Source organism: Rhinopithecus roxellana, chromosome 6, assembly GCF_007565055.1.
Source record: "Rhinopithecus roxellana isolate Shanxi Qingling chromosome 6, ASM756505v1, whole genome shotgun sequence".
In the NCBI taxonomy this organism is placed as follows: Eukaryota; Metazoa; Chordata; class Mammalia; order Primates; family Cercopithecidae; genus Rhinopithecus; species Rhinopithecus roxellana.
The window spans coordinates 76,006,160-76,029,139 of record NC_044554.1 but is presented as its reverse complement, the minus strand read 5'-3'; the positions used below and the strand labels follow the sequence as shown (position 1 = coordinate 76,029,139).

General features: G+C 38.1%; 1 protein-coding gene across 1 annotated transcript in view; it reads right to left on the bottom strand.

The window, feature by feature from the left end:
- The window catches only part of DNAH11 (dynein axonemal heavy chain 11), a 417,881-nt gene that overhangs the window by 34,518 nt on the left and 360,383 nt on the right, over window positions 1-22,980 (bottom strand). The window contains exons 66-70 of the mRNA XM_030932862.1: window positions 21,946-22,150; window positions 14,816-14,980; window positions 12,991-13,131; window positions 4,094-4,264; window positions 1,292-1,414 (exon numbers count right to left, since the gene is read on the bottom strand). Of these exons, the coding sequence (XP_030788722.1) occupies window positions 1,292-1,414; window positions 4,094-4,264; window positions 12,991-13,131; window positions 14,816-14,980; window positions 21,946-22,150 (805 nt within the window). The remainder of the gene's footprint in view (window positions 1-1,291; window positions 1,415-4,093; window positions 4,265-12,990; window positions 13,132-14,815; window positions 14,981-21,945; window positions 22,151-22,980) is intronic.

Sequence of the window (22,980 nt, the reverse complement as noted above, 5' to 3'; positions counted from 1 at the left end):
TGGTGATGAGGGTGACCCCGGTTGTCGTCACTGCTACACTGTACCAGTGCCATGACAGTTTACAAATGCCATGGTAACGTTAGGAAGTTACCCTATATAGTCTAAAAAGGGGAGGTATGATTAATCCACCCTTTGTTTAGCATCACGAAATAACCATAAAAATGGGCAACCAGCAGTCTTCAGGGCTACTCTGCCTATGGAGTAGCCATTCTTCATTCCTTTATTAATAGACTTGCTTTCACTTTACAGACTTACCCTGAATTCTTTCTTGCACGAGATCCAAGAACCTCTCTTGGGGTCTGGATCAGGACTCCTTTCTGGGAACATTTCCACCCCAGCTCTTTCTCACAGGAATGTGGTTTGGCAGGGAATATGTTTCTCCGCCACAGGCCATAGATCCCCTACGGTTGGCTCTCTCCCATAACTTCATTCCTCAGTAGTTCCAGTAACTGTCCTTTTCCTCCTTTTTCCTGCCCCATCCCCTGGTTGATTTCCTAATCCTTCTTGCCCATACTATGAAAATAGACTCTTGGTTAAACTTTCTTCATCACCCTTTTGAATGTGCCATCTGTTTCCTGTTGACACCAAGTGATACACATTTGAACTTGAATTTTGAATTCTAAAGTTACAATCTAATTACAAATACTAACTTAAAAAACTGAACATATATAAAAATAAGAGGTAACAGTTATTTTCAATGCATAGAAATGTTTCCTTCTTAGAAAAAAGAGTAGGGCAAAGCTTAGCATATGTTGAACATCATTAAGATACTCCAGATCCTGGGAGAATTAACTCCTAACAATAGGGCCTTTGACAGAAAAATGCAATGAGCATTGATAATTGAGGTTTAAGGCAACTGTCACTTTTTTCTCTACAATATTCTGTTTTGCTTAAACATTTTACAATGAGAATAAACAAACCTATTGTGGTGTAATTTAAAGAACTATTTAGAAAAATGGAGAGACAATTTAAAAAGAAAACAAAGTAGATTTAAGGAAATTTTAAAAAATATTCATTTGTATCACTTGGCTTTTATCAAAGATCCTGACAAATTGTACATGTTTATTAACTTTTCCACGCATACATAAGTTAATGGCTCCTTTACATCTAAATGAGAAATTAACCAATTTAATAATACAAAGATTAATAACATTACATTATATAGGACATTTCTAAACTGAAATGGTGCTTAATACATCACCTGTATTCTTTAATGTTTACATTTCAACACTGGAGAGAGCTAGTATTTTAAATAAGATCCAGAAATTAAGAAACTGTATTCCTAACATACCTTGATAGCACTCCATGACTGAGAAGTTAGGAAGTCAACGGGACTCAGATGAGTGTGTTCAACAGTGAATCGAAGCAGGAAATCCAGTTCAAGGGGGTCTATCTCTTTCTTTCTCAACAAAATCTTGAGAGTAGACAAAATTGAAAAGGGTTATTTGGTTTACATCAAAATCATGACACAGGAAGTAGTCACACATTTAACAGACATGACTGAGTAGGTAGAACCACACCTGCTGGGAAGTCCAGTTGATATCTGTTCTATTGTTGAAATAGTGAATCTCAGATTATGTCAGTGATCTCAAAACCATGATCAGAAATCTAACAGAAAATAATTATGAAGGCTGATTTACTCCAATTCTAACACCTATCTCTATTAGCAACATATTTAAAATATGCATTCATAAGTGTTTTATTATTAGATCAAACTTGTCTTAACACATTCAAAATGAGAAAACCTCTAGTGACAATGGATTAAATTACTAAACAGAAGGTAGAACCAGTATTATTAGTTAATTCTGGTATAGTAGTTATTCAATAAACTACGAGGTACATGAAGTTTAATATGTAAGATTATATTGAGAATGAGAAAACCTTTTACAGGTATAACTAAACACATTGTGAAGTGGAATAAACTTTAGCTATTCTGCTCACAGAACTGATAAAAAATCCATAGTATATTTTGGAGAGTACAAATGAAGTATTCCTAATTTTCATATAAAAACCATAACACCCCACAAAGCTAAACAGGTAACATTTTTGAGCTTTATCTTAAAATTCCAGATATTTTCAAAAGGTGTTATGAGTGATAACATGCATTAAAATATTTTATTAGCTATTTTTTCTTGAGTTTATTTCAACAAACAAGTAATTGTCCATATAGATATGAAACATTGATTTATATAGATTGTCAGGACTTGAGGTTATGATACAGCTACGGCTTCCAAAGGGAAGTTTTAAATAGATGTTCATGTCATGTACTATCATCCCTGGCCTTTTCCTATTAATGAGCAGTACATACAAAACAAGTATTTCACGGCTGTAATCCCAGCACTTTGGGAGGCAGAGGCGGGTGGATCATGAGGTCAAGAGATCGAGACCATCCTGGCCAACATGATGAAACCCCATCTCTACTACAAATACAAAAATTAGCTGGGTGTGGTGGTGCGTGCCTGTAGTCCCAGCTACTTGGGAGGCTGAGGAAGGAGAATTGCTTGAACCTGGGAGGCGGAGGTTGCGTAAGCTGAGATCGCGCCACTGCATTCCAGCCTGGCAATGGAGCGAGACTCTGTCTCAAAACAAACAAACAAAAAAACAAGTATTTCATTGTGTAATGCCTTGCTCCTGTTTATTAGATACACAGTTCATCATTAGCTGCAGGCGTGTATAAAGTGCCTTCTTTGGCACACACAGAATAGGTAAGACATAGACATTTCCTTAACATTTGGATAGAAAAAGACATAAAGCAAACTAGCTGATAAAAGGACAACCTGCTTATTTTACCTAGGAATGTGGTCTGCAAGGGTTTCTTTTTTCTTGTCATGAACACTTTTTTTTTTTTTTTTTTTTTAAAGATGGAGTCTCCCTCTGTCGCCCAGGCTGGAGTGCAGTGGCGTGATCTCGGCTCACTGAAAGCTCTGCCTCCCAGGTTCACACCATTCTCCTGCCTCAGCTTCCCAAGTAGCTGGGACTACAGGTGCCCGCCACCACGCCCGGCTAATTTTTTGTATTTTTAGTAGAGACGGGGTTTCGCCATGTTAGCCAGGATGGTCTCAATCTCCTGACCTCGTGATCCACCCGCCTCAGCCTCCCAAAGTGCTGGGATTACAGGCGTGAGCCACTGCGCCTGGCCACAAACACTTTTATTTAAACAAAGTCTTTCATAGAAATTCATGTGAAAAAGGAAAAAAAAAAAAAAAGGAAGCAGGTTTCACTGAAGGTGTGGGCAAGAAACCTGGAGCTCTCTTTACCTATTCACTGCTGTCATTTTCTTAATTTTAATTGACAAATAATAATTATATATATTTAAGTGGTACAGTGTGATGCTTTGATACATGTTTATATTGTAGAATGGTTAAATTAAGCTAATTCATATATCCATCAGGTCACATACTTATCATTTTTGTGATGAGACTTAAAATCTCCTTTAGCAATTTAAAAATATACATTATTAACTACACACAATGAAAAAAAAGGAAAATTCAGTCATTTGTGACAACATGGATGAACCCAGTTGCTGTTTTGTAAGGAGACTCTGAACAACTCTCAGCTCCACTCAGATCTGGACTCATAACCCTCATCTCAAAGAACCTTCCTGGTAGGGCCTGGACGGTTCTTTACAGGACCCGAGGAGGTGAGAACAATGTCTCATGAATGTTTTTCAGGGTGACCACTGTGGTAGGAGTGCAATGTGTATACCCACCCCCAAGCCCCCACTCCCCAAACCAAAGCACTGGGACCTAGGAGAAGGCTGTCACATGCCTAAGTTCCCTGTGGGAGGCAAATTCTCCTCATGCCACCAAGGGCTTCTGAAAAAGGTGTCTATTATATTTTGCTTCAACAGAAATAAAATAGATAATATTCTATATATTATATAAAAATACATATTATATACTATTTTACATAAAAATACATATATAATATTATATATTTTTTATATATATATACATATATATATATATAGAGAGAGAGAGAGAGAGAGGGAGAGACAGAGAGAGAGAGAGAGAGAGAGAGAGAGAGAGAGAGAGAGAGACAGACATCTGCCTTTGGTTCTGGGGATCCTTTTTCAAGTAACTGATCTCCTTACCTGAAAAGCCATCTGGGACAGGAAGGTGAGCTTGTCCTTCTCAAATAGCGCCTGGCTGGTGTAGAGGAAGACGGCGTGGGTGATGCTCTCCATCAGGATAGAGATGCGTCCCTGCATGTCTTCCACCTTGTTAGCCTGCTCAATCACTCTGTGGAACAGCACGTTAAATGCCTGGGAAATTTAATGTGACCATTAAAACGTGACAATTGGTGCCTGGATGTCTAGCTAGCCTCAGATACACAGGGCGACGGTTTAAGTTTTATTAATAGGGAGTGAGAATGAGGCAAAATTTTTAGGAGGATTATAGTTTCTGGCACATGGTACATGCTCATTAAATGTTTGTTGTCATTACTGTTATTATGAATATGATTCCATGAAATCCATTCAGTCTCCTTCCAAGCAACTGAATTGCATCATTTTCTCTCCTTCTGCCCATGTACTTAAAACAATATTTTAATATTTAATTGTGGTAGGATACACCTAACATAAAAGTTACCATCTTAATTTTAAGTACACACATTCAGTTCAATAGTGTTAAGTATATTCACATTCTTGTGTGACCAATCTCCGGAATTTTTTTTTTTTTCATGAACATAAATTACACTGTTCAATGCAGACTCAAGGCCATACCTTTTTGGGGGAGTAGGTTTTACTTACAGTACAGATTCTCTTCACGTAAGATTACAAAAAGACAACACAATGTGATGAGTCCAATTTAAACATTACGTGTGGCAGTCCATATTAACACAAATAGCTTCCAAAGAGGAACAAGAAAAGCTAAATGCAGTGTCACTAGGATGCCATAGCTTTTTCATTTTGCAAAACTGAAGCTCTGTATCCATTAAACAACTGTATATTCTCCCTTCCCCCCATCCCTGGCAACCACCTTTACTCTACTTTCTGTTTCTATGAGTTTGACTATTATAGGTACCTCACTGATATGGTTTGGCTGTGTCCCCACCCAAATCTCATCTTGAATTATCACTCCCATAATTCCCATGTGTTGTGGGAGTGACCTGGTAGGAAATAACTGAATCATGGGGGCGGTTTCCCCCATACTGTTCTGGTGGTAGTGAGTAAGTCTCATGAGATCTGATGGTTTTATAATAATGGGAAATCTCTTTCACTTGGCTCTCATTCTGTCTTGCCTGCTGCCATGTAAGAAGTGCTTTTTGCCTTCCGTGATGATTGTGAGGCCTCCCCAGCCACAAGGAACTGTGACTCTCTTTTTCTTTATAAATCACCCAGTCTCTTGGGTGTGGCTTTATCAGCAGTGTGAAAACAGACTAATGCTCTCATATAAGCAGAGTCACAGTCTTACTGTGACTGGCTCATTTGAGTTAGGATAATATCCTCAAGGTTCATCCATGTTGTAGCATGTATGAGAAATTTTTTTTTGTTTGTTTGTTTTTTTTTGTTTTTTTTTTGAGATGGAGTCTCGCTCTGTCGCCCAGGCTGGAGTGCAGTGGCCAGATCTCAGCTCGCTGCAAGCTCCGCCTCCTGGGTTTACGCCATTCTCCTGCCTCAGCCTCCCGAGTAGCTGGGACCATAACGCCTGTCACCTCGCCCGGCTAATTTTCTTTTTGTATTTTTTAGTAGAGACGGGGTTTCACCGTGTTAGCCAGGATGGTCTCGATCTCCTGACCTCGTGATCTGCCCGTCTCGGCCTCCCAAAGTGCTGGGATTACAGGCTTGAGCCACTGCGCCCGGCTGAGAAATGTGTTCATTTTTAAGGCAAAATCATATTCAACTGCATGGATATACATTTGATCAATCTATTCATCCCCTGATGGACACTTGGGTTGCTTCCACCTTTTGACTATTGTAAATAACGCTATTATGAATTTGGGTGTTTGGATATCTCCTAGAGACCCTCATTTGATTCTTTTGAATAAACAGCTATAAGTGGAATTGCTTGATCATATGGTCATTCTATTAGTAATTTTTCTGAGGAACTGCTACACTGTTTTCCACAGTGGATGTACCATTTTGCATTTCCACCAAAAGATTCCAATGTCTCCACATCATCAGCAACACTTGTTATTTTTTTTTTAATAGTAGCCATTCTAATGAGTGTGAGGTGATATCTCATTGTGGTTTTGATTTGCATTTCCCTAAAAATTGGTAATGTTGAGTATTTTTTCACATGTCTGTTGGTCTTTTTTTTTTTGAGACAAACTTTCATTCTGTCATCCAGCCTGAAGTGCAGTGGAGTAATCATGGCTCATTGCAACCTCAGCCTCCTGGTCCTAAACATTACTCCCACCTCAGCCTCCTGGTCCTAAACAATACTCCCACCTCAGCCTCCTGGTCCTAAACAATACTCCCACCTCAGCCTCCTGGTCCTAAACAATACTCCCACCTCAGCCTCCTGGTCCTAAACAATACTCCCACCTCAGCCTCTTGGGTAGCTGAGACCACAGGCATGTGTCATCACGCTTGGCTAATTTTTAAATTTTTTTGAAGACACAGGGTTTCTCTGTGTTGCCCAGGCTTGTTGACCATTTGTATAACATCTTTGGAGAAATGTCCACTTATGTCCTTATCCTATTTTAAAATCTGGTTATTTGCTTTTTTTTTTTTTTTTGGTGCCATGTACTTTCGGGATGCCCTTTGGTCATCTGTTCTTCTTTTAAGGATCACTCCTGATATTTATTACTCTCGTTCATGCCTTGGTGATAATGGCATTGTATGGATTGCTGTATCTCTCTATATAAATATAAATTTGAAAAATGTATCTGTATATATAAATAGCTGTCAATATAAAAATATCTATTTATTTATTTTTGGACGATAGGGACCAGAGACCACAGATGAATTCACCTTGAAGTATGTATATTTGAGTGAAAGTAAAATCCTACAATTATAGATATATACAGTAAACATTGGTAAGAAGGCATTAATGAAGAATAGCTTGAATATGTCTTATCTGAAATGGTTGGGGCCAGAAGTGTTTCAGATTTTGGATTTTTTCAGATTTTTGAATATTTGCATATACATAATGAGATATCCTGGGGATGGAACCCAAGTTTAAACACAAAAGCATTTATAGGTTGGGCTTGGTGGTTCATGCCTATAATCCCAGCACTTTGGGAGGCTGAGGCAGGTGGATCACCTGATGTCAGGAGTTTGTGACCAGCCTGGCCAATAGGGTGAAATCCTATCTCTACTAAAAATACAAAATTTAGCCAGGCATGGTGGTGGGTGCCTGTAGTCCCAGTTACTCGAAGGAGTGGGACAGGAGAATTGCTTTCACCTGGGAGGTGGAGGTTGCAGTGAGCCAAGATCGCGCCACTACATTCCAGTCTGGATGACAGAGTGAGACGCTATCTCAAAAAACAAAACAAAATGAAAAAACAAAATTCATTTATGTTTCATATACACCTTATACACATAGCCTGAAGTTAATTTTATACAATATTTTAAATAATTTTGTGCAAGAAGTGCTTGAGGTGAGATGTAGAATTTTCCACTTGCGGCATCTTGTCAGCATTCAAAATGTTTCGGATTTTGGAGCATTCTGGTTTTTGGATTAGGATGCTCAATCTGTACTAACCCGATATTTACACTTTTTTGTTTTTGAGATGGAGTCTCGCTCTGTCGCTGAGGCTGGAGTGCAATAGGGCGATCTCAGCTCACTACAAGCTCCGCCTCCCAGGTGTATGCTATTCTCCTGCCTCAGCCTCCTGAGTAGCTGAGACTACAGGCGCCCGCCACCTCGCCCGGCTAATTTTTGTATTTTTAGTAGAGATGGGGTTTCACCATGTTAGCTAGGATGGTCTCAATCTCCTGACCTTGTGATCTGCCCTCCTAGGCCTCCCAAAGTGCTGGGATTACAGGCATGAGCCACCATGCCCAGCCGATATTTACACTTTTTTAAAATCAGTTTTTCATTTACACACAATAAAATGTGCCTATTATATGTACAGCTTGATGAGTCTTGACAAATAGATATATTCTAATAACTGTAGCAATCAAGATACAGAACCTTTCTACTTACATCACCAGAAAAAGTTCTCACGTGCCTATTTACAGCCAATTCCCACCACCATCCCCAGCCCCAGTCAATTACTGACCTAATTTTGCCTTTTCAATAATTTCACATAAATAGCATCATATGGTATATACTCCTTGGTATCTGGCTGCTTCTTTTCAACATAATATTTTGGTGACATATCCATGTTGTTGTGTACACCAACAATTCATACCTTTATGTTTTGAGTAATAGCCCACTGTGGGAACATGCAAAATCTGCATAACTATTAATGTGCCAGTCCTTTGGATTGTTTTCAGACTTTGACTTTTATGAATAAAGTGTCTATGAGCATTTGTTAACAAGCTGTTTGCAGGCATACATTTTTATTTCTCTTAGGTAAATGCCTGGAGTAAAAGTGTGAGATCATATTTTGTAACTGTATATTTATCTTTATAAGAAATTGCCAAACTGTTTTCCAAAATGGTTTATTGCGTTTCCTCCAGCAATGTGAGAGAGTTGTAGTACCATATCTGTGTTACACTTGCTATTAACAGTCTTCTAAACTTTTAGCCCCCCGCATTCTGCTTTTATTTTGAATTTTTCTGATGCCTGATGAGCATTTTTAATGTGCTTGTGGATAATTCATGTGTTATATGTCTGTTCAACTCTTATTACTGAGTTGTACAAATTCTTTATATATCCTGATACAAATTCTTTGTTTTATATGTATGTATTGAGAATATTGTCTTTGCTTGTCTGTGGCCTACCTTTTCATCTTCATATCTTTTGAAAACCATAAACTTTTAAGTTTGATAAGGTTCAATTTATTAATTTTTTATTTTTCTATTATGTCCTAAGAAACCTTTACCTAACCCAAAACCCAAAGCTTTTCTCTTATTTTTTTCCTAGAAAATGTACAGCTTAATCAATTTATTTTGAATTTTCTATATAGTATAATAGTTTGAGGCTTATTTTATGTCATATGGATATCCAATTGTCCCAGCACCATTTGTTGTAAAAACTAGCCTTTTCTCATTGAATTGTCTTGGCACCCCTACTGAAAATCAACTGACCATGCATTTGTGGGTGTACTTCTGGATTCTCTAATCTGTTCCACAGATCTATGCATTTTTCTTCAGGCCAGTACTACAACATCTTGATTCGTGTAGATACGTCTTTTCATTCTTTGAGACGGAGTCTCACTCTGTTGCCCAGGCTGGAGTGCAGTGGCACGATCTCATCTCACTGCAAGCTCTGCCTGACAAGTTCATGCCATTCTCTTGCCTCAGCCTCCCGAGTAGCTGGGACAACAGGCATCCCCCACCAAGCCTGGCTAATTTCTTGTATTTTTAGTAGAGATGGGGTTTCACCGTGTTAGCCAGGATGGTCTTGATCTCATGACCTCATGATCCACTTGCCTCAGCCTCCCAAAGTGCTGCGATTACAGGCGTGAGCCAACGCGCCTGGTCACAGATACAAGTCTTAAAAACAGAAATTGTAAGTCTACCAACACTGTTTTTTTCTTTTTCAAAATTATTTAGCTATTTTAAGTCCTTTAAATTTTCACACAAATTTTTAGGATGAGCTTGCCAATTTCTACCAAAAGGAAAAAGGAAATGTCTTCTGCTGTTTTGATTGGGACTGAATTGAGTCTATCAGTTTGGAGCGAACTGACATCTTAATATTGAGCATTCCAATTGATAAACATGGTGTATCTATTTAGTTAAGCCTTCTTTAATTTTTCTCAACAATATTTTGTAGTTTATAGAATACAAACCTTACGTATATTTTAACAAAATTATTCCTAACAAGTTTCATGGCTTTGGAAGCCACTGTAAACAGTGCTAAGATACTGATTTTATTTTCCACTTGTTTCTCATGTATAGAAATACGAGGTACTTTGCATATCGACCTTATATCCTGGAACCTTGCTAAAAATTCACTTCTTAGTCCTAGCAGGGTTTTGGTGAGTTTCTTGGGATTTTCTATATACATAATCAGGTCATCTGTGAAAATACAGAGTTTTCCTTCTTCTTTTAAATATCTTGCCTTCTATTGTCTTATTGTACCGACTGTAACTTCCAGTGCAGTGTTGAATAGATGTGCTGAGAGAAAGATATCCTTGTCTTGTTCCTGATTTTAGGGAAAAGCATTTCATTTTCAACATTAAGTATAATCTTAGGTGTAGATTTTTTTCTAGATGCATTTTATCACGTTGAGAAGTCACCATCTATTCATTAGTTGAGAGTTGGTTGTTTTGTTTTTAACTAATTTGTTGAAATTTTTCAAGTTCTTTGCATCAATTAAAACGACCATATGAGCTTTTTTTCTTTTATTCTGTTAACTGATTAATTACACTTCGTGATTCTTGAATGTTAAACCAATTTGATTATTGGCATACATTCCACTTGGTCATAATATGCTGTGCTTTTTGTATATGGTTGGATTAAATTTGTCAACATTTTCTGGAGTTTACCAACAATGTTTACAAGGGGGACTGCCCAGTATTTTTCTTTTATTGTAATGCCTTAGTGTAGTTTTGGAATGTGGGTAATACTGAGCTGACACTGATGATTTAGTTTTATCCTTCTCATCATACACAGTTACTCTCAAACTCCAACCACACTGTGCTTGTTAAAAGTTTTGCATACTAGTTCTGTACTCTTAGGAAACCTGCTAGTTATGCTCGATCCTTTCCTCTTTATTATTGCCCATAACCAGTCCATCTCCAAGAGTCAATGATTCCAGGTTCAAATCATATCTCAGGTCTGTTCATGTATCTCTGAGTCTTTTGTCATCACATCAGTTATCTGCTTGAAATCTTCCAATGGCTTCTTGTTGCACCCAGAATATAATCCCCAAATCCCACACACAGTGGTCTACAAAACTCTGTGTGATCAAGTCTTTCCCAACTCTCTAGATTCATTTCTTGCTACCTTTCCCCTTGCTCATTACCCTCCAACCACAGAAATTCACTCACTACCTGGAATCCCTGAATTCTTTCATCTCACACATTCCTGTTTTCTCCAAACGCTCTTTACATAGCTAAGTCCTACTTATCCTTCAGAAATAAATGTTACTTCCTCTGGGAGACCTTCCCTGAGCCCCCAGTAAAGCAGCCTCTCCACCTCTATCATTCTCTCTTACAGTACTTTCTACTTTTATAAACTGATGTGTGTTCATAAAGGTGGAACTATATCTACGTGTACATATATATCTATATGTATCTACATATAGATATAGCTCCACCCTTATGTTTTTTCCAAAACTATACACTCAAGTGACAAACATCTGACATGATGATTGATCATAATAAACATTTGTCTAAAAATGGATGAACAGATGAACAGAATGAATGAGCACTGTCCAGCAGGCAGCAGCATGATACAAGGTATGGAGCATGGGCTTTGGAAACAGTTACAGGTTGAAATGCTGGCTCTTAACAATAACAAATATAATTTCTTGGGCAATGTATTTAAAGTCTGAAAATGTCATCCTTATTTTTTTTAATGGGGATGATATTATATTCTTTATTGAGATGTAACAGGGATAAAGAATGAGCCAAAGTATAAAAATGTCTTGCATGTAATAGTGACTTAATAAATAGTTGTTCTTACTATTTTTCTTTCTTTAGCAAAGAAATATATGCATTCTCTTTCCAAGACACATTTTCACAAAGACAAAATAGGAGCCTCAAGAAAAATTCCCTTAAATTTAACAGTCGGCTGGCCAGGCGCTGTGGCTCACACCTGTAATCCCAGCACTTTGGGAGGCCGAGGTGGGCGGATCACAAGGTTAGGAGATCAAGACCATCCTGGCTAATATGGTGAAACTCTGTCTCTACTAAAAATACAAAAAAATTAGCCAGGCGTGGTGGTGGGTGCCTGTAGTCCCAGCTACTAGAGAGGTTGAGGCAGGAGAATAGCATGAACCCAGGAGGCAGAGCTTGCAGTGAGCCGAGATCGCACCACTGCCCTCCAGCCTAGGCAACAAAGGGAGACTCCGTCTCAAAAACAAAACAAAACAAAACAAAACAAAATAAAATTAAGAGTCTGCTCAGGAGCAATACACCAACATAATATGATACCATATCCATAGTTTAATTACCTCAAAGCCTTACTGAAAATTATAAATGAAAATTCCTGAGAATGAGGATTTTGCTTTTGTTATTTTGTTAACCAGATCCTCATGACTCCTTACTGGGTATACACTGATTGCTTAAAAATACATTCTGGGCCGGGCGTGGTGGCTCAAGCCTGTAGTCCCAGCACTTTGAGAGGCCGAGACGGGCGGAACACGAGGTCAGGAGATCGAGACCGTCCTGGCTAACACGATGAAACCCCGTCTCTACTAAAAAATACAAAAAACTAGCCGGGTGAGGTGGTGGGCGCCTGTAGTCCCAGCTACTCGGGAGGCTGAGGCAGGAGAATGGCGTAAACCCGGGAGGCGGAGCTTGCAGTGAGCTAAGATCCGGCCACTGCATTCCAGACTAGGCGACAGAGCAAGACTCCGTCTGAAAAAAAAAAAAAAACATTCTGGCCACACGCAGTGGTTCACGCCTGTACTCTCAGCATTTTGGGAGGCCGAAGCAGGGGGGATCACTTGAGGCCAGGAGTTCAAGACCAGCCTGGGCAACATGGTAAAACCCTGTCTCTACTAAAAATACAAAAATTAGCCCGGTGTGGTGGCGCACTCCTGTAGTCCCGGCTACTCAGGTGACTGAGGCATGAGAATTGCTTGAACATGGGAGGCAGAGGCTGCAATGATCATGCCACTACACTCCAGCCTGGCTACAGAGTGAGACTCTGTCTCAATAATAATAATAATAATAGTTATTATTATTAATAAAATAAATTCCAAATTTCCAGAAACAAATTGAACTCCTAAAGTTTTCCATAGTTCTTAGCTTATTCAGCATTACCTTCAAAGAGAACTGGTAGATGGGGTTGATTTTTTGGAGGTCATTAATAACAAAATAAAGAAGAGATGCTCTTGCTGCCACTGGTCTATAACATTCTCGGGCCTCGTTGATTTTTCTTTCATTTTCTTTGGCTTCAATCACCTATGGTGGGATCAAACAAAATAAGTAACTTATTTACTCTTCATATTCTCTACATATATCCAAGGAATGGAAGACGTACCTGAAATGAAAAATTATGAGTATTAAAATAGATAACATGTATGGCATCCATGTGCATGAGCTTTTCTAAAATGATTACATTCATATTTTAAAATAATTTTTTAAATAAACTGAGTTTCAGTGGGAATGGACATAACTCTAGTGGTTTTCTAGGTTACAGATTAAACAAACCTAGTTGTTTTCGGTTCTACAGAATTTGTTTCTGAGTAATGTCACCTTTCTGCTTCCTCTCTCTTTCAAGGCTTAATAACCCAGCTATATCACCTCCCAGGGATGGCTCTTAAAAGTCTGCTGGGTCAATTCAATGCCAATAACTTTATTAGGCAACAAGGCATACGAAAGCAGTCAAGGTCAATAATATATCCAGTAACTATGCTTACTAAAAAGTCTTAATATAAAGACTCTCATGCCTAATTCTGACTTTGCACTGAATCATCCATATGTCCATATATTTCCATTTAGTTTATCTTTATGTATTAGCCTCTGGGCACATTCAGAGAGATAATTAAAAAAGAAAAACCACTACCACCATCAACCAACATATTCAGTTTTACCCAAGGCTCAAATATCTATTTATTTTATCTAGGACTACCGCTGGTTCCACAGGATACAGTATTTTCCCCAACCTTCTCTACAGACTTGACTCATAATATTTGTGTACAAAAGGAAATAAAATGTAGGGCAGAGAAGGAAGTCACTACATGGTGATATATGAAGAAGACAGGAAGACACATTTTAAGAGACAATTGGAAGTTAACTTCAAAGCTAAGTTAATTTACTTAATTGTTCTAACTTTACCATCTTAGGAGCTGCCTAATATTCATTTACTTGAAAAGATAGAGTAATTTGGGATTCCATTTCCTCACTTAATTTAAGACAAATACATAGGATGTGTAGTGACACAGCTTCTGCTGGGTAATTAATAGATTACTCAGTAATAAGGGTATTCCAGAAAGCAAATAAGGGTCTAATTCACACTGAAACAATGGAATTTTAAGGGTTAACGGTCATTTGTGAAAGTCCAAAGTGCACATCACACATAAAGCATATTGGGACCCATGCTGGACGTTAGCAGGAAGCCAATTTCATAAAAATTTCTACTGGCTTTTAGGAAATGTCATTTTTCCAGGGGTGAATAGTGCATTTGAGTACAGCAGGAGACTATCGTTTGCTCAGTATCCTGCCACGGCAGGCCAGTAAACAAAACTTCCACTCTAAGAATTTCTTTAAAATGTCCAACAGTTTGGAGAATCTGCAGAGAATCTGTAGGATGTAAGTTTGGTAGAGCCGGATGCTAAGGCTTTTCAGATTTTCAGCCATAGAAGCCAGCAGGCCTCAAATTCCTTTACATTTGATCACCCAGGAAAAATAGTAGCTGGACAGTGTCTGATTTGAATGAGATCCTATGGAATTAGGAGAAGCACACATTCAACCATCTCCATCTCCATTTAGAATCCCACACAGTCCAGTTGCAGCTTATTAAATCACCTGAATTCCACACACTGGTCCTCTTAGAGGAATTACCAAGTCTGATTACACTGCCCACCCCATGTGTCTCATTCAAACAGACCGTTAGAATCTGCCAGGTATCCTCTGCCCTTCCTACCTTGTGCTCTATCTCTGCCGCAGTGGCCTTTGTTGCCTCCAACCTCTCTACCAGTTTGGTATCATCCAGAAAGCTTCCCTCTGCTGCAGAAAGGCGCAAAAGGAGGTCGTCTTCCAGATACTTGAGCTCAATCTTAAAATCATTTTGGTGCTTTGTCAATACCAACTAATACAAACCAAGAAAAGTGTGAGAAATGGTGGTTAAGTACATTTATTTTTTATTTATTTATTTATTTTTTTGAGAGGAAGTCTTGCTCTGTTACCCAGGCTGGAGTGCAGTGGTATAATCTCGGTTCACTGCAACATCTGTCTCCCAGGTTCAAGCGATTCTCCTGCCTCAGCCTCTTGAGTAGCTGAGATTACAGGCGCCTGCCACCACATCCAGCTATTTTTTTGTATTTTAGTATAGACGGGGTTTCACCATGTTGGTCAAGCTGGTCTCGAACTCCTGAACTCAAATGATCCACCCACCTCGGCCTCCCAAAGTGCTGGGATTACAGGTGTCAGCCACTGCGCCTGGACAAGTACATATTTTTAAAGCAGAGTTTCCTTAATCACAAATTTCACGAAATCAGTATATAGTAAAACACCCTTAACATTGAAACCATACCAATCATAATTTTTAGAAATTCTTTAAAAAACTTTAGAAGGTATGTTAAGATCTAGTTGCACTCCAGGGCGCAGAGTATAAACACTTACAATAATTTAACATCATGAACCATAGGAAGAATCTGTTTAAGAAAACATCAGAAACTTCTGGTTTCTGCTCAGATGTATAAAGGCTTAGAAGTCTCGTTTCCGTTCTCAAAATAGGAAAAACACTCATCAACAATTCTTCTTACATGTATCAGAAAACTGAGGTCACAGGGCAAATTGCCATCCTAAAAATAGGCAAACACAGAATCACAACTTCTCAGGAACACTGACATGGTAATTGGCTAATTGCTGAAGGTAGAACTTGAGTTAAAACTTTAGGGGGGACCAGTCTTTGGAGTCTCTACACTTCTTTGAGTTTTACCTCCAGGAAACGCCATCAGGTTCTTACAGTGAAGGTCAGATAAAATCTACACCCGCTCTGGGTTCAGGATGGGAAAACTAACCATTATGGCATAAGCTCAGAGGCAAAGTAATTATTTTAAATATGTCCAGAGCTTTCTGTTCTCCTTAACAAAATCCTGCCCACAAAGGAAACTACTTGGTCAGTGCCTAATATGACCTGGATGTATTAGTCTGTTCTCAAATTGCGATAAAGGATTTCCTGAGACTGGGTAATTTATAAGGAACAGAGGTTTAACTGACTCATAGTTCCACATAGCTAGGGAGGCATCAGGAAACTTATAATCATGGCGGAAGGGAAGCAAACATGTCCTTCTTTCCTTGGCAGCAGGAGAGAGAAGTGCCCAGCAAAGGGGAAAAGCCCCTTATAAAACCATCAGATCTCATGAGAACTGACTCACTATCACAAGAATAGCACGGAGGAAACCAACCCCATGATTCAGTTACCTCCCACTGGGTCCCTGCCACAACATATGGGGATTATGGGAACTACAAGTCAAGATGAGATTTGGGTGGTATCATAGCCAAACCATATCTCTGGGGAAGGGCAGACTTCCTGTCCTTTAAAAAAGGCTAAGTAACTCTTCTGAAGGTCACATTCCAGTGATTCAGGGCTCCTAAAAAACCCTGAGATTTAATTATAAGATAAAAGAATGTTTCCCGTCCATAATACCTTCCCAACACATTGACAGACTCCAGTATAATATCAGTGGATTATAACTGAGAGATTTGCCAAATCAGTTTTTAGGGAAACCTAAAGACAACAAGGGAGACAAAAACAAGGACACTAGATAAAACTGAAGTCTACAATAGGAGCAGCTACAATGAACATGAAACACAGCCTTAACTCCCAGCCCTAGAAACATAAAACCTCACACTAAAATAGTATTTACTTTTGTGACAATTATCTAATACATCATGTCTGGCTTTCAACAAATAAGTACAAGGTGTACTAAAAAGCAAAAAAACAAAAGAAAACAAAAGACAAACCAGAAGAGAGAACTCAAACCTCAGCACAAGACTCAGATGTGGCAGAAATTTTGGAATTATCAGACTGGGAGTTAAAAGTAACTACTTAATGTGCTAAGAGCTTTACTGGAAAAGTGAACACCATGAAAGACCACATGGGCAATATAAGTAGAGACAGAAACTCAAAGAATAAAAAGGGAATACTAGAAATAAAAAACAATGTAACAAAAATGAAGAATTTTTTTTTTTTTTTTTTTTTTTTTTTTTGGAGACCGAGTCTCGCTCTGTCACTCAGGCTGGAGTGCAGTGGCATGATCTTGGCTGGGTCTTGATCTCCTGACCTTGTGATCCGCCCACCTCGGCTTCCCAAAGTGCTGGCATTACAGACATGAGCCACTGTGCTTGGTTGAAGAATGTTTTTGATGGGCTCATGAGTAAACTAGACACAGTGACAAAAACCAGTATGCTTAGACATATGTCAGTAGATACTTGAAAAGAAAAAAAGAATAAAAATTAAAAAGGAAAGAATATCCAAGAACTGTGAGATGCTAACAAGGAGAAGAAAGAAAAAAATGAGCAGAAGAAAGATTGGAAATAATGGTAGCTAAAAATTCTTCAAAATTAATGAAAGATACCAAACCATAGATACAGGACACCCATAGCACGTTAAGCAGGATAAATACCAAAAAATCAGCTCCTAGGCATTTAATATTCAAACTGCATATCAAAGAACGAAAAAATCTTTAAAGAGTCCACAGGAAATAAATTACCTTACCTATGAAGGAACAAGGACAAGAATTACATGGAATTTCTCTTGAGAAACTATGCAAAAAGGAGAGTTGAGTAAAATATTTAAAATGTTTAAGGAAAAAAAATCAACAAATAATTTTGTATCTTGTAAAATTATCCTTCAAAAGTAAAGCAGTAATAAAAGCTTTCTTAGACAAACAAGACTGAGGGATTTTGTTGTTAGTAGACCTGCCTTACCAGAAATGTTAAAAACAAAAATTCTTCATAGAGAAGAAAAATGATATAGGTCAGAAATTCACATCTATGTAAAGAAAGAAAAAGTACTAGAGGAGGAGTAAATGAAGATAAAATAAGTTAGTTTACTAATTGAGCTGTCTTTTCAAAACAGTAATAACAGCAATATAGTCAGTGATTATAGCTTATGGAGAAGTGAAACGAATGACAGCAATGTTAAGGCAAGCATCACTCTAAGACCAAAACCAGATAAACCCACTACAGGAAAAAACAAAAAAACTACAGACCAGTATCTCTGATAAGCATAGATGTGAATATCCTCAAAAAATTAGCAAATCAAATTCAACAACATACAAAAATAACGAAACACCACGACCAAGTGGGATTTATTCCAGGTATGCAAGTCTGGTTCAAAAGTGAAGTAATGATCTATAACAAGCTAAAGAAGAAAAAATGTGGTCATATCAATAGATATAGAAAAAAACATTTGATAAAATTTAACAGTAATTTAATGATAAAAACTCTCAGCAAATTAGAAATAGAGGGGAACTTTCTTGATAAAGAACATCTAAAAGAAGAGAATCATAGCTAACATTGTACTTAATGGTGAGAAGCTAGAAGTTCTTGCCCTAAGATCAGGAATGAGGCAAGGTTCCACTCTTATTCAATGTTGTACTAGAAGTCCTAACTAATACAGTAAGACGAGAAAAGGAAATAAAAGGTATACAGAATGGGAAGGAAGAAATAAAAAATTGTCTTTGTTCACACATGACATGATAATCTATGTGGAAAATCCCAAAGTATGAACATAAGGCCTCTTGCAACTAATAAGCAGGTAGAACACATTTGCAGGATACAGATTAATATACAAAAGCCATTGCTCTTCTATACACCAGCTTTGAACAATTGGAATTTGAAATTTAAAACACAATGCCATTCACATTAGTACCAAAAAACTGAAACACTTAGGTACAGATTTCACAAAGTATGTTCAAGATCTGTCTGAAGGAGTAAAAAACTGATGAAAGAAATCAAAGATCTAAACAATGGAGAGATATTGCATGTTCATGAATAGGAAGTCTCAATATCGTTAAGCCATTCATTATTCCTTTCTGAAATTCAGCACAATATTATTCAAAATACCTGTACATTATTTTGTAGATATTGAAAATTTGATTCTAAAGTTTATATTAAAAAGCATAAGATCCAGAATACAGAAAAACAAAGTCAGAGAATTGACACTACTTGGCTTCCAGACTATTAAGTTACAGTAATCAAGGTGGTGTGATATTGATGAAAGGATAGACAAACAGATCAATGGAATGAAACAGAGAAAGCAGAAATATGAACAGATCCACAGAAATATGGCCAACTGATGTTTAACAAGGATCAAAGGCAATTTAAGGGAGAAAATATGGTCTTTTCAACAAATGGTGCTGGGACAACTACATATCCACATGCAAAAGAATGAAGGTGTACCTCTACCTCACACCATGTAGTACCCCTATCTCACACCATGTACAAAAATTAACTCAAAATGTACAATGAAGCTAAATGTAAGCACTAAAACTACACAGCTCCTAAGAGAAAACATACATCTTCATGAACTGTCAGTTAATGATTTCTTAGATATGATACCAAAAACACAAGCAAGAAAAAATAAATTGAACATTACCAAAATTAAAAACTTTTGTGCTTCAAAGGACACTAACAAGAAAACCCACAGAATGGGAGAAAATTTTTATAAGTCATAGATCCAATAAGAATCTGACATTCAGAACACAAGAACTCCTGCAACTTTTTTATGCTAACATAAAAAAAAAAAAATACTATTTTCTTACATGGTCTGATGGTGCCTTGATTACAGACACGGTCCCTGATCCAGCTTGGCAATTAGTGCACAAGGCAGCAAGCCAGTGGTCCTTTGAACTCTGACTTGGTGGATGACTCATTCCTGGCATGTTGCAGTTCCACTGAATGTAGCACATTTGTAAGGAGGCCTCAGGGAACCATGTCCACTCATACTCAGCCTTGATCTCACAGCTGTCTTTGCCCACATGGCAACTGCTGCAGTGGCAAATTCAAGTAAAGCAGCCTCACAAAGAGTGTAAGCATGGACCAGAATTTCTTGCATGGCTTAGTAAAACATCATTGCTGGACCCCCAACCAGAGTTTGATCTCATTTAGTGGGATCTGGGCTGTGGCCAGATAATTTGCATTTGAAGCATATTTGTATCAGCACCAGCTGATGGTGATGCTGCTGTTCCAGGACCCGCAGTTTGAGAACCACTGATTTATACCAGGTGGCAATCTTTTTCTGGAAAGGGCCAGATAGTAAATACTTTTGGCTTTGTAGGCCATAAGGTATCTGTTGCAACTACCCAACTCTGCCATTATAGTGCAAAAGCAGTCATAGACAATATGTAAATATATGAACAAGTCAATTTTTTGTTTCCTTTTGTTTTTGTTTGAGACAGAGTCTTGCTCTGTCCTCCAGGCTGGAGTGTAGTGGCACTATCCCGGCACACTGCAACCTCTGCCCCTGGGTTCAAGTGGTTCTTGTGCCTCAGCCTCCCCAGTAGCTGGGGCTACAGTTGTGCACCACCACACACGGGTAATTTTTTGTATTTTTAGTAGAGATGGGGTTTTGCCATGTTGGCCAGGCTGGTCTCAAACTCTTGGCCTCAAGTGATCCAGCCTTGGCTTTCCAAAGTGTTGGTATTACAGGTGTGAGCCACTGTGTTTGGCAATGGCTGTGTTTCAATAAACTTTATTAACAAAAAGAGATGACAGGCCAAATTAGGCATGGGAGCCACAGTTTGCAGACTCCTGATTTGTACTAAGAAAAAGTATTCTAGCTTAGTTTTTCAAAATATGAATAACGTTGTTCATCCGTGGGAAGAAATCCTTTCAAGTTCCAAAATGTAGGCCACGAATCTCTAACATCTGAAATATAAATCCTTGTTTTAATTCTTAATATATCTCATTTAAATTTTTGAGACACACTATTACCAAATTTGCCCAGGTTAGCATGTAAATTCTTTTTAATTTTCACATCACCATTTCAATATTCAAATTTATTGTTAGAAAGCTGGGCACAGCATGACCAGGCACAGTGGCTCATGCCTGTAATCCCAGCACTTTAGGAGGCTGAGGCAGGATGATCTTGAGGTCAGGAGTTTGAGACCAGCCTGGCAAATATGGTGAAACCCAAAATACAAAGATTAGCTGGGCATGGTGGTGCATGCCTGCAGTCCCTACTCGGGACACTGAGGCAGAAGAATTGCTTGAACCCGGGAGGTGGAGGTTGCAGTGAGCCAAGACCATCCCACTGCACTCCAGGCTTGGTGAGAGAGTGAGACTCCCTCTCAAAAAAAAAAAAAAAAAAAAGAAAAGAAAAAAAAAAGCTGAGCACAGCATTCCTTTATAGTTTATAACCTCTGTGTGTAGTTATGTGCCTTTGTCTTCTTTTACTTGCCTTTTATTCTTTATTCTTCACTAGTCCTTATGGAGGTATATCTACTATATCACTTCCTCACCCCTTCTTGCCAAAGAACTAGCTTTTATATTTTGTTAATCTTTTCTGTTTCTCTATTTTCTGATTTTATTTTTATTACTGCCTTTCTTCTACATTTTAAGGTTATGTTGTTTTGTTTTCTGTATACAACACTAAATTTCATTATTTTCAGCATTGTTTCTTAATATACTTAGGGCCACAAATGCCCCTTTGAATACTAGTCATAACTAGCTACCAGGTCCTTAATTTTTCCAAGTTTTCTTCATTACACCTCTTTTTCATTCTTTAGCCCAGGCTAAATTAGTCGATTACATTCCAACCTACCTGGGCATACCTCTATTTTACATGACTCGTATGCCTCTTTGTTTGCTGTCAGTTAAGATCCAGAGCCACCCTATCTCCTACTTGTGGCATAACCGTAACAATCTAGCATCTATGAAGAGCAACTTTGAATTGTTTAACTTTTAACATGTATACTTATTTTTCCCAATTAGATTGCAAGATGCTAGTGGGCAAGAATCCTATTTTATACTTCTATGTCTAGCACTATGATTTGTGCAAAGCAAGTGCCGAATAAGTGTTGATGGTGACGTAAACGTTTTTACCTTAAGTTTCTCCAAATCTGGCCTCTCAATACTGACAACCTCTGCCAGCAGTTGGGCTTCTAGACCATCTTCTGTGACTGTGAAATTGAGGAGAGTTGTCTGAGCTTGTAATTCCGGCTTATAGTGAGGATTTGCCAATTTTGTGTGAAGGATAAGGCGAAAGTTCTTGTGAAATTCGCATTCTTTATCTCCAATCCTGATATACCTAAAGGGAGCAAAACACAGACTTTCAGGAGACTCCTATGACCCATAACTGATACTAAGGTGTCATTCCATTCCTGTATTCTTATCATGGACCTTGGCCAGAAGCTTAGGTGATTTAGAATTTTTCAGCTGCTCCCAAATTTCCTAAAGTACAGCAGGATCAGCAATCACCCACCAAATCTCTATATGATTTAGTTTCCTCATATGAGAAATATTGACAATAATAGTACTCACCTCATAGTGTCACTGTAACAATTAAATAGTCACATAAAAGACCTATAACAACAAGTAGTAGCTTTTATTATCACACAGTAAGTCCTTGATGTCACTGATAAACTTGCAAACTGTGACTTTAAGCAAAACAACATACGTAGAAACCAGTTTTACCACTGGCTAATTGATACAAACAAGAGTGAAATTTCTATGGCATGTTCCTGGTCACAAAGACATCATCAAACTTCTAACTAAAGGCCCCACACACTTCTAATATTAAACACTGAAATAAATGTGAGCTACACATACATTTAAAAAGGTTAATAAAAACAAGTAAGATAATTATTTACTCAGTTTTTGGTGTGTTAATGAGAAATGGTGGGCATAATGGGGGTTGGTTAAATTGAGAAATAAATGTGTACAAAGCAGAAAATCTTAAGCAGCACCTCCTACCGTCACACAGTTCAAAAGCAATGACAGATCTGGCAGGCTTGAGAAGGGCTTTTGTACTGCAATGTTTAGTGTCGTGCATTTGTATGATTATCATCTAATTTACAAATTTTTATTTGACAACTTTGTATTCACTCATTCATTCCTTTTCCAACCCACTGATTCCAG